This window comes from Camellia sinensis, chromosome 3, assembly GCF_055761805.1.
Source record: "Camellia sinensis isolate YWXY chromosome 3, ASM5576180v1, whole genome shotgun sequence".
In the NCBI taxonomy this organism is placed as follows: Eukaryota; Viridiplantae; Streptophyta; class Magnoliopsida; order Ericales; family Theaceae; genus Camellia; species Camellia sinensis.
In genome coordinates, this window is record NC_138963.1 from 75,764,109 (window position 1) to 75,776,453 (window position 12,345).

A 12,345-nucleotide genomic window follows, 5' to 3' on the forward strand; every position below is an offset into this window, starting at 1 on the left:
TTTTAGGGGCGATTTTGGGGTATGACAATTAACGAAAACCATTCACTCTCGCATCTCACATTTGAACATTGGTTTCATATTTTATGCATTAGAGTGTATTGTTTTGAAAAAAAAAGGTCAATACCTTGGTGAATCTGATTAGGGATGTGGTTGTGATTATTATTTATGTTAGCCACTGTGTTCTTGATAAACGTCTAGAAACCGGCGTGGTTAGATATCGATATTTCTAGTTAGTACCGGTAAAATAGCTTTGGTAGTGCTTGTATAGCCTACTGGTAGATACATGCTTAAACTTTGTCAGTATTGTGTATCCACTGCCTTATTTTCTAATTTAAAAGGGTATAATTTATGAATTGGATTATGAAAATGGCATTGCGTTGTTTGAGAAGGAAAGAAAATGCATTCTTTTGGTAAATGGCATTCATCTGCATTCACCATATGACATTGTTAAGCATCATACTGTATGTTAAGCTAATCTCTACTAGGCTTTAACTCACTTTATGTAGAAACCAACTTTCAGGTGCGGATGGTATGTCTCTGCCAATGACTTAACTTGGGAGAATCTTGGAGCTAAAGGCTCATTTATTTTTATGTTGTAAATATCTTTTATATAAGCCTCGGGTTTTTTTTAATTTATATTGGGCTTGACCCACTTTTGTTGTAATCAAAGTATCGTCTTGGGAATATGTAGTTCTTAGGCAAGAACTTCTCTTTTCTTCTTTTGTTATATATATATATATCCATCACATACTATAGATTCATAACTTAGGGTTTATGAATGTATTAATGCATACGATGTCATCTTTATACTACATTAAAGGAATTAATGAAAGGTAATATTATGATATTATTGCCTTAATGAGTGATTAAATTTGATAAGCATTCGTATATCTATTGATAGGTTATGAGATTAGCTGTTGTTATTATTAGGGGACATTACAGGTGGAATGACATTATGTAGGGCATTTAGAAGCTCCATTGAGTTAAGGATAAAAAAATGCACTAACAAACCTAAACTTATTATAATCACTTTAAGCTTTATCAGTAGAGAATGTTCATAGACCGGTTTAGTTTAGTCATGAGGGAACTAAGAACTAAATAGATCTTACAATTTTAAAAATTAGAATCGAATCAAATTTTGAAACCTTTTGAACCGAACTAGAAAAAAAGTGGTCTGCTTCCAAATTCATCATTTTATCATGATTATCTTATATAACAACTAAGGAGTTCCAAATGAATTTCATGAGTGTAATTCAAAACTTAGAGTATAATCCAACGAAAATTTCATATTATATATATACTATAGCTAATTACTATCCACGTGCAATTCTCAATAATGTAAGAAGTGTAAACATCACATAAATATTGAAAAAAAATACATAAACAGACATATTTTATTGCACAGAGAAAATAGTCAGGGTTAGATTGGACTTTGAGGACTACAACAAAATTTGCCTATTACCACGTTTTTTAGGCAATGTTTTTTTGAAAAACACTGTGGAAGACCTAAAGTGAAATTAAGACACGCGTGTTCCACCTTATAACGGTACTCCGTCTCCTTTGTCCCCATTCCTCTTTCCGTCATATTGTTTTCTCTCTCCATTTCTCTCTATCGTTTTCTCTCTCCGTCCTAGATCTAGAGTTTTTTCTGTCTCCTCATGCTCCTTGAGAGGTTCACCAGGGTTGATTCCGATCAGTTGTTCAGGTCTAATTCTAAATCCATCGATTCTTGCATCAATTTGATTGAAATTTCTTGATGGTTTTTTTGTTTTCCTTGATTCTGATTCTGATTCTGATGATTTTGCAGAGGAAGATGGTTCGGTTAAGCTACACAAATCGGCGGGGTTACGAGACCGAGGAGTGAAGAAGGATCAAGATCATCGGGATCAAGATAGGGACTGGGACTAGGACCGAAACCAATCGAGTCGGAGCAAGAGGAAACCAGCTGATGAAATGATAGGCTGTTCCAAGAAAAGCTCGAGCGCAATGGCATTGGATGCCAGTAGTATTTATGAAGTTGACAATTTTGTTTGAGGGGAATTCAGATCCATCTAATAATGCCAGTAGTATTTATGAAGTTGACAATTTTGTAGAATTATATAATTGAGAGAGAGAATGTTGGGAGGAGGTACACAGAAAAGCTTGAGGAAGGCACTTGGAGCTATTAAGGATTCCACTATTGTCAATCTAGCCAAAGTTAATAGTGATTACAAGGTATTTTCTATTGGGCTCCTCAGTATGGTTCTTGCAATGATGGATGGTTTTTGACCTTCTTGAATGAGTTTTGGAATTGTAGGAGTTGGATATTGCAATTGTTAAGTCCACAAATCATGTTAAGCACCCAGCGAAAGAAAAACACATAAGAGGTTGGTAATTTCTATCGAGATGGTGATGGCTTTTTTTTTTTTTTTTTTGATGAGCTCGCTCCTTTGTTCATATTTGTTCCGTTTTGTGCTTATCAATTTTTAATATGCCTTAAAATGGGTTGTGATGGACAATTTTTGTTTTCCCTTGTAGCTATTTTTGCTGCTATTTCAGCTACGAGGCCTCGAGCGGATGTAGCTTATTGCATACATGCTTTGGCAAGACAATTATCAAAGACACATAATTGGGCGGTATGTGTTCAAGAAAATCATATTTTTATAATGGAAACTTATCCTATGGAGCACATTTTTGTGCTAAAGTAATTGCAACTAATCAAAGTTACAATTTAAAGTGCTTTCAAGGTTTAATCTAAGAAATATATAGTGATCGTCAAATTTACAAGTGCATGCAATATTTCTTTATGTTTAAGTGAATAAGATTTAGCGAGTGGAGAGTAAGTTGAAGTAACACTTCTTCTACTTTATGCTTTTTAGTATTTTTTCCTTGCTCAAGTACTAGTGCTAAGTATTTTAAAATGTGGGACAAATTGAATATATGAAATATAATATTATTTTTATTAAAATATCTTAACGGTTTTTTTGTTTGTTTGTTTGCAATGGAGTATATGAGTTTGCCTGCAAGTCAGTACTCTGTGTTGGATGCAGAGAGTATTGAGAGAGTTGACAATAGCACCTTCAGGTGTTACGTATACAATTTCAAGTTCTTTGCTTTTGAAGTGTGCCCTGTTTTGTTGGTTAGAGTTGAAGAGAAACCAAATGGTTTTTATATCAAGCTCTTGTCCTACAAGGTTAATGATTTTGCTCTGTTTTTTGTGTTCAAACTTCAATGTTATGTGTCCTTTTCTCCTAATGATTACTTTGTTTTTTTTTTTTGTTTTTGTTTTTGTGTTTTTTTCCCTTGTATTTTGTTTATGGCAACTTGAAGGTTCACCAGTTGTGGTTGCACAAAATGAGAAGATTGATGGTAAGAAGTTCATTCAAATTCTCTTTGTTTGCTGCAAAATGGTATAATTAGATTGTATAAGCAATGACTGGATTAGACAGTAATGTTTGATCTACTTTGATAAGATTTTTGTTTGTGGTGGGGTTTAATCTGCTTCAGTCTGATCTGTTGGGAACAACGCCATAATTGCTAGAATCATTTTTTTTTTAATGTTCAAGTCTGTTGATTACATAGTTTTGTTTGAAATATCCTCTTCAAAAATGGGGCAAAAAGGTTCTTATTGATCTGAAATAGTAAATTATGCTTTAAATATTTGGACAATGCATGACCTCACTTCTTACAAGCTAGTTTACAATTTGATGAATTTATTACAGCAAGGATAACATGTACTCTTGCAACCAATGCTGGTCATATTTTGAGTTTTGTCACACCAATTTTCTCGTTTTGTGTAGTTATTATTATTTGTCATAAATTATTGATTGAGATTTATGCAAATTTTAAAACCGATAATCATGTGAATCGTAAATTGAATCTTGTGATTCACTCAATTTCCGATTCAACACCATGATTCGAATCGTATGAATTGAATCATGAATCGTATGATTCTTATAACCATTCAGCCCATATTTCCAAAATAAATTTCAAACCAATGACGAAGTTTATTAACTTTAATAATTGAAATTATAAACTTTTCCAACACTTTGTAATTTTTTTTTGGTCTTCCAACTGATTCATAATTTCCTCAAAATTTTAAGAATGTTGTGCAACAGTTAAAGGCGTGCTTGCCAGCGTAACTGCTTCCTAGTGATGAAAAATGAATAGGTGCAAAAAGTATGCTCAAGGGAAGTTTATTTGACATCGAGAATCATAAAATAGTACTGTTTTATTAATGCCATATAACCTTTTTACTTATAACATTTCCAAATAATCCAGACTACCCAAAATTATGTACTCTGTTCAGGGGAAGTATGTTTGACATCGAGAATCATATTTTAGTGGAATGTTGCACTTTATTTTTAGCTTAAATTTTTTGGTTCTGAGTTGAATTATGAAATGCTTTTTTTCAGGAGTGCTTTGACACTGATTTTGGGTGGGCATGCAACTTCTATGGTGAATAGAGTATCATGCGATAGGAAACAAAGCGACTCCTCGGTGGCTAAACTCACTTCAAATACAGTTATTGAGGTAATTACTAATTGGCTTCTCTTCTAGCTGTAACATTTCATTTTGGAAGTTATTTTTATTTTTTGCAAAGTTTCTTTTGTTGTCATGTGAATTCCAGGTCAGCATTGAGATTCCTTTTGCATTTCGACCAATTCCCGTGCAAGCCATTGAATCAACCAGCACTCAAGTACTAGAACAAATATTGAGGATTATGCTTCCTTGCTTTATGGCACAGGTTTGTGATTTAGATATTTTCCCCCTTTAAATCAGATTCAAGATGAAACTTGGTTCTTAGGAAATTGTCTTTACCTCACAAATTTGAATTTCTTTAGTCAATTTTAGTTACACAAGGTTAAATGAATGTTGCAATTTGTCTCATATTTATATGATAAGCTGATTATGTTGAATTATATTTATGCTCTATAAGCCCACTTGATTAAGTCATTTGCCACATAAAAACAGGATGGTTAGTCTTATGAGCTTGACAGGTTTTGTTTGACACCATTTCACAATAAACACAAATTGTATTTCATTTTCTGTGTTATAATAGACTTTTTCCACAAGTACTATTGGGTATCACACTTCCTGAATTAGATATGTTGGACACTTTTGAGGATGTTGAGTATAATAGGTGCACTGTTGGAATTTTTTTCCTCATAAGCTTGTCTTAACAAATAAACCAGCATACACTATGTGATAGAACACAAGTAATGCTTATGTTGGAGCTAGCAATTTCATATTATCATAATGTTGAATGAACAAAAAAAAATGCCACAAGATTATGGCATTCTATTTTTTAGGCAATTTCTCTACCTATTGACATACATTTTCAGAAGTTAAGCTGAGATAGTTTAGTTTGTAGCTCCCATTAATCTGGCTAATTCTTGTTTGTGCAATTGATGATTTTGGATCAAATGAAATGTTTGTAGGGTAAGTAGGGATTAGACAATTAACGGAATGTGAATTTTATGAATTGGGTGTTAAAATGAGGGGAAAATGAAGCATTGGTTCTTTTTATCTGCTTGTTTACATACTAGATTATGTTATTTCTGATATAAATATATGAAAAGCTTATTGGCGTGTATGGTTCAAGAGTGGGGTTGTGGCCTCTGAGGTTGATTTTTGATATAAATATATATTTTTTCAATTATATATTTATTGGGTGTACTGAAGTGTAATGCTTTGTTGTATCATTGCTGAGCCAACATGATGAGTTGGAGGCCAAGTTTTTCAAGGAGAGAGCATCCTTTGAAGCTAAATAGCAGAGCACACTCCATATTAATTTTTTTTTTATTAAAATGAGAATATTAGCAATTTTTATTTTCATTTTTTTGTATTAACATAATGTGATTTAAGATTTTTGTTTTGGGTTATGGAAAATTGGAATACTGACTCACATTATGGTATATGTTTTGAAAATGGTGATGGATTATAGGTTGGTTGTTCTTTTTTTTTTTTTTTTTTTTTTTTTTGAGGAAAAATGTTTGCTTTGAACAGAAGTTAAAATATCATAATTTTGATTTTTTTGGGGAAAAAAAGTAAAGGTGGTGTTTTTATAAAGCGTCGCAAAATGACGTCATAATTACGTCATGGTTAACTCCTCTGACGGAAATAGTTAACGGATGTGAAGAATTGTTGACACTTAGAAAACGTCGTCTAAAGTCTATAGTGGCGTTTTTAAAACGCCACAACGATATGACGGCAGCCGTATCAGCGACGAATTTTTAAAACGTCCTATTATCTTTTTGCAGCGTTTTTCTGGCTTTTGCAGCGTTTTAAAAACGCCGCTAATTCTCGATTTTCCTGTAGTGGAAGTCGACGAAGAGTGCAAGCACCTTGTGATAAATATTAAAATTAATAAATAAATAAAGGAACGGTTCAGTTTGGTTCCATTTGATTCTTTTGGGTCTTAATCGTTGAAATGAATAAAACATTTTTTCAAGTTTCAAGCTTTTTTTTCTTTTTTTAATCATCGGTAAAGAGGGGAATATAGGAAAACAGAAAGTTGCATAGCACAATAAACTAACTCAAACGCAAACATCACACTTGGTAAGAAAGCAATTCATCCACCAAACTAACTCTTTTACACTTATGTTTGAGAACTTAGGAGAGAAAAGAAAAGAAAAGATTCATTAAGTTTTAAGAGAAAAGAAAAGAAATAGGAGGATGCACCAATAAATCCCAAATTAATAACTTATGCACTGTTTAGTCCTAAAAGTTTTGTTATAGACTGAAAGGTCCCATTACAATGTTAATAACATCAGATACAATGTTAATAATATCAGAGTCATGTTACAAACATTGGATTTCAAACATCTAATGTTCATCAAATTTCAATAATGTTTGAAAATATAGGATGAAAAACATCTAATGTTCATCAGATTTCAATAAATTTTGAAATTATAGAATGAAACATCAGATCATTTACGTCATTCACATCATGTTGATGTAAAAATGGGACTAAATGGAGCATAAGAAAACTTTTAGGACTAAATGGTTCAACGTTTCAAAAACTAGGACTTATGGGTAAATTTTCCAAAGAAATAATTGTGATTTTCTCTTCTTTTTTTTTTGGATAAGGAAGAAATAAAAGAAAAAAAATGATTGTAATTTCTCTCATTCTTGTTTGGTTAGATTTCATTAAGAGAAAAGAAAAGAAATGAAATGAAATTATTTTATGTTATATTACCAAAATAACCTTTTTATATTTTCAATCATTTTATTTCTTTTATTTTTATAGGGACAAAATTGGTATTATGAAAATAGTGGTTTCTTTTCTCTCTCAATCTCTTCACTTTTGGGAAGATTGAAAATGAGACTTATAAGAGAAATGAGTTTCTCTCAATTTCTTCTCATTTCTCTCCACTTAGGTTATTCAAATAAGTAAGAGAAATACATATCTCTCTATTTCTTTTCTTTTCTCTCCAAATCACTCAATCCAAACATAGTGTTAGTCATTTATTTTCTTTCAACCACTTGCAGAGACATACATGCACTACAAGAAAAGTAAGAATTAACGGCGTTGATTTGACGGCGTTTAAAAAAACGCCTCTGTTTCTAATTTTTTACGGCGTTTTTTCAAACGTCGCATTATTATTGACTAATACGACACCGTTTTAACTTCCGAAAGCGCCTTCAAATGTTTTTAGTTTTTTTTTTTAAGGTAAATAGCCTATTCTCTCTCTCTCGCTCTCACTATACCCTTGATTTCACTCTCTCTTGCTTCAAACCCTTTTGTTTCTCTCGATCCAAACCTCTTCATTTATTAATCGATTAATCTGCAACCCTTCTCCTCTTCAAGTATTCGATTCACCCCTTCGTTTATTCGATTCAAGTATTCGTAGATCGTCGATTCGCAGATCATAATGTGCCATCCCGAGTTCGTGTTCAAGTTCACAGGTCTTTCTTCATGGTAAGTGTTGATCAATCTCATCTCTATCTTCTCACATTCAAGTTCGATTGAAGATGATACTTACTGAAATCATTCGATTCAGGTATGCTAGGTTTTGTCTACTTTATCATTCTTAGATCAGATTGATTTCGAAGTTCAACCTTTTTCAGCTTGGTGATTCAATCTCAGATTCATCCGGCGATTTCGAAGTTCTCTCTCGATTTCAAAGCTCGGTGATTCAATCTCAGATTCATCCGGCGAGGAGAGTGAGCACCATCATCTACCAAGGTGAGCACCATCGCTTCAGAAAATCTCAAGCTCTATATCTCTCTCTCTCTCTCTCTCCCTATCTCTCTCTCTCTCAAGTTCTTCCTTCCCGTCGATTCTTCTCCTAGGGTTTTCAATCAATGTTTTGAAGAATTTTAATCTCTGTTTTTTATTGTTCAGTTTGGATTGATCAATCAGTGTTTTACACATCTCATTTATTTTTCCCCAGATCCCCAGAACTGATTTTTCAACCAGTGTTTTTTATTTTTCACTCTCTGTTTTTTTATTACCCTGTTTTAAACCCTAAATTACCCTGGTTCAAAATGACCTGTTAGATCTGGATACTATTGAACTAACAATATGTCTGTTTTCCAAGAATATTGTATTTTACTATTGAGCTCTTGTTGTCCTACCCAGATATTTGGCGGTGTGGGCATTGCTTGTCTGCCATTGGGACTTACTTTTCATTCTTTCGGCGTCCAAAAACTGTTATCACTCGTTCACAGTATATTAAGGTACTTTTTGCATTGTGCTTTATGTATCCATATGAAATTACCTACTTCTGCCTTCTGTATCAACGTAATGGTTATTTGCATGTTCAAGTTGATTATAGGCAATTGACTCGATAATTTGTAGGAAGCAACTGAACTAGGTAAGAAGGCAAGAGAATTGAAGAAAGCAGCTGATGCGCTTCGTCAGGAGGAAAAGAGTGGCTCAAAGGGAAGGAAGTGGCGTAAAAATGTAAAGGCAGTAGAAAAGGTATTAACCTTTATCAGTTATTATTGCACATAATGTTTCTGTTTCTTCCCATGGAACATAAGGTATTGGGGACTTTCATCACAGAATGGAAAGATGGGAGGTTAATGCCAACAAACTGCTAGCAACGAAGGAGTCTGCCCACATGTATGCTGAGCGCTTGACTGAACTAGCTACTGCTTTGGGATTTGATGGGTGGCTGGTAAAGTCTTCTTTTCTTTCCTTTTTTCTACAACATAGCCACTGCCATCTTTTGGTTCCTCTTTATTCTCTCGTGGAGTTCACATTCTTTATGTTCACACCCTACTTATTTGTTTGATAGCTTATTTTTATGAACTTGTTGATGTATTTTGTAGTCTTTGCAGACCTGAAAATCTGTTGTCACAAGATGATCTAAAAATTTGACTGCATGGTTTGGCTTGGTTGGCATGAGACAATTGTTCCTTTGATCTTCAAGAATCTGATACCTTTATCATGAAATTACCATATGGATATTGATTAAATTATTATTATTATTTTTGTATCTTTTTGTTTGCATTTGCACGCATTTTTATACCACTGTTTAATTTCCTCAGTTAATATTTTTCGTAATGTGGTCCAGGAAAAATTAGCTCATGGATTGACCTGGATTCAGAAGATGAGATACTCAGTGTTGAGTGCCATTTCCTCAACTCACTTTCCTTTTGATTTGTATTCAATCAATGCCTTTTGTTCTAGGCAGGTACATTAGCAAGTACAATTCATGGGAGGTTATTTTGCATCTTATATGATGATTTCAATTTGTATGATAAAAATGACGTGTTTTATTTTGTGTTCTTGCACTGCAGGTCTTCCAATCGTTGCATAAGAAGCTTATTGTTTTCACTATTTGCATTTCTCCTGCAGGCTTGTCTTCTTCCTACTCCTAAAGGAGCATCCTGTGCTAATTATGCTAGATGTGTGAATCAGATTCTACAGAATCTGACCAACATGCAGGTGCTAATCTTAAACCATATATCACGCATCCACTATTTGAGTCTTGCTTCATGTCTTACATTGTCTCTCCTTTTGTGTAGTCTTCGTTCTTATTATTTATTTCCATATTAAAGTTTGAACTTGCTGTATGTGAAATATGCCACTACCCAAAGTTGATCTGCTTATTAGGGGTGGAGAGCTGGAGTGCATGCGTTTTAATTTTCTGATTTGTTTGAACTTAGCATATGCAAATGGAAAGTTATTTTGTCATGGAATTGCTTCCTGTCATCTTGGGGTTATGCCTCTCTCTTATGGCTGGATCATTTGTAGTTTCTTTGCTCCTATCCAATTAATTTTTGAATCCTGAAGTGTGTGTTTTTTTGGCCTAACAAGATTTTCTGTCTTGTGTTGGTTCACGGTTTCTCAAATAGAATGATCAATTCTGAACCTTAATTTTCCGAGCCTGTGATTAATTGATCAAAATCTACCCTCTCCTGTTTCTCTGATTAGTATTTTTCTAATTAATCCATTGAAAGAACTTTTAAGTGGTATGGTGTGAAGCATGTGTAGATTAGAAATTGTTGTGATAACTGTGTAATAAATATCAGTTTTATCTTTACAAGCCCTTCTATTTTTGCCTAAGAGAGTGGAGGACAGGTCGATTCTTGGGAAACATGGAATTCCTTCCGTCTTCTATGTGAACATCACAGTCAGTTGTTCATTGCCCTTGATGTTTTGTGAGTATATATAAACATTAATTTATATATAGGAGATGTATCTGTTTCCACCTAGTGTAAAATTTTTATTTACACCCCTCTGTAACTTATGTGTAAACTTTCACAAATCCTACCTTTGTATTTCATGCTTATCTTATACCTTTCGATCTTGCCAAATTTCAGTTAAATTGAAGGTCAAGAGTTTTCTAATCCGTATCGCTTTCATATATATAGTCATATTATACACAAAATGCAAGTGTATGGATAGCCTAATTTTTTTTTTTTTTATTGTTGATTGATCTAATACTTGGCACGCATGAATGGCAAAAGTTGAGCATGAAATCCATCGGCAGGATTTGTGAAAGGTGGCTTGCATAAAATGTTATAGATGTGTGTAAGAATAAAAATGTCTTACAGCAGGTGTAAATGGATCACTACTTTGCTTTATAGTTTTTTCATATTAGTTGTGGCTTATGTTTCTGAAAGGGGCTGCTTGATTTTATTGCAACTTTGATCTTTTTTGTTAAAAACCTTATTTTGCTTTTCTTATCTTCATAATAGGCAGCTGAAGAAACTGGACAGAAGTTGAGAGTTTATGCAGTGGAGAAAAATCCAAATGCAATTGTCACACTTCATGTAAGTTGTCAAATCCAATCATTTGAATCTGATTATTATTGTGCCTTGTTATAATGTAATTTGATGGTGTGGTTCTTGTTATGCATGCAAATATTGTACCACTGAAATTTTTGTAAAACTAGACTTCTTTAGGCTTTTACACTGGTCTAGGGTTTGTAAGTTAGTTCATGTCTTGATTATGTTGAACATTGGTCTGCAATAGTCACTTTGGAATTAGGAGGAGCAGGATTCTGTATTATTTGTGTTGCACTTGTTTTTCAGAAGGATTACCAATCTAAATCATATAGATTCACTTATGCTGACCTTTTTTTTCCCCTTCCTCTGAATTTTCTTGTACTGAACAGGGTATGAATGACAGAGTTGTCCCACCCTCAATGACAGATTTTGTGCAGCGGCTTCTACCAAGGGGCGATGGTGCATAAGCTCCTTTACGACGGCCATTTCACCTGTTATTATTTCTGTGACGAATGCCATAGACAGATTTTCACTACCATTTTTGGAAACCCACAAGGGCCACTTGCCGCTAAAGTAGATAGTGAAGCGATAATAGAAGAGGAAAACCTTGGTGATTCTGTCATGGACTGAGAACATTTTCTGCCATGAGAACCATTTTTTGTTTCTTAGTAGATGCTTTCATAGTACTTGTATGTATAATTAGTTTGAATTGTATCTTTTGTGCCGATTTGTTTTGTAACAACTTTCAACTTACCACTAGGTACTAGTTTAACTTTATTTTCATCTTGGAATTGAAATATTTTTGCGTATTGAGAAGCATGAATTGATCTAGTATTATGTTTACCTAAATTTAGTCAATATATTGTATATTTTTCATCTTTATAAAAGGTATTTTTTTGGGGTTAAATCTCACAGAATTAGCACAATTTATTATTATTTTTTTTAAAAAAATGAAGTTATAACGGCGTTGTTAAATGCCACTGTAGAATACTAACGGTTATATTTTTAAAATAAAAATGACCTATCACGGCGTTTTTAAAACGTCGCTAATGTGGAGTGACGTCATTGGACCATTATGCAGCACATTTAGTGGCGTTTTTTAAAATGCCACCTATACTGATATAGCAACGCTTTTAAAGCGTCATAAAGTTACAGCGACGGCCGCATCTTCGGCGTTTA

At 33.5% G+C, this 12,345-nt stretch overlaps 1 protein-coding gene and 2 long non-coding RNA genes across 4 annotated transcripts; all 3 read left to right on the top strand.

Annotated features, from left to right (window-relative positions):
• Positions 1 to 1,818: 1,818 nt before the first annotated feature.
• LOC145821036 (uncharacterized) lies at positions 1,819 to 3,640 on the top strand. Its single transcript, XR_014363074.1, has 3 exons — positions 1,819 to 2,214; positions 2,297 to 2,366; positions 2,518 to 3,640. It is a non-coding gene; the product is annotated as an uncharacterized LOC145821036 (long non-coding RNA).
• Positions 3,641 to 7,745: 4,105 nt separating this feature from the next.
• Positions 7,746 to 10,844, top strand: LOC114263894 (uncharacterized). 2 transcript variants are annotated; one of them, XM_082920097.1, is made up of 8 exons: positions 7,746 to 7,903; positions 7,986 to 8,170; positions 8,567 to 8,664; positions 8,786 to 8,908; positions 8,993 to 9,107; positions 9,507 to 9,626; positions 9,791 to 9,880; positions 10,505 to 10,844. In XM_082920097.1, the coding sequence occupies exons 5-8, from the start codon at positions 8,994 to 8,996 to the stop codon at positions 10,598 to 10,600; spliced, it is 420 nt and encodes a 139-aa protein (XP_082776223.1). In that variant the 5' UTR covers positions 7,746 to 7,903; positions 7,986 to 8,170; positions 8,567 to 8,664; positions 8,786 to 8,908; position 8,993; the 3' UTR covers positions 10,601 to 10,844. The 2 variants fall into 2 exon arrangements, 1 of the variants encoding a protein (XP_082776223.1); XR_014364158.1 differs by having other exon boundaries at positions 7,749 to 7,903; positions 9,733 to 9,880.
• Positions 10,845 to 11,033: 189 nt separating this feature from the next.
• On the top strand, positions 11,034 to 12,009 carry LOC145822615 (uncharacterized). Its single transcript, XR_014364159.1, has 2 exons — positions 11,034 to 11,211; positions 11,556 to 12,009. It is a non-coding gene; the product is annotated as an uncharacterized LOC145822615 (long non-coding RNA).
• Positions 12,010 to 12,345: the final 336 nt, after the last annotated feature.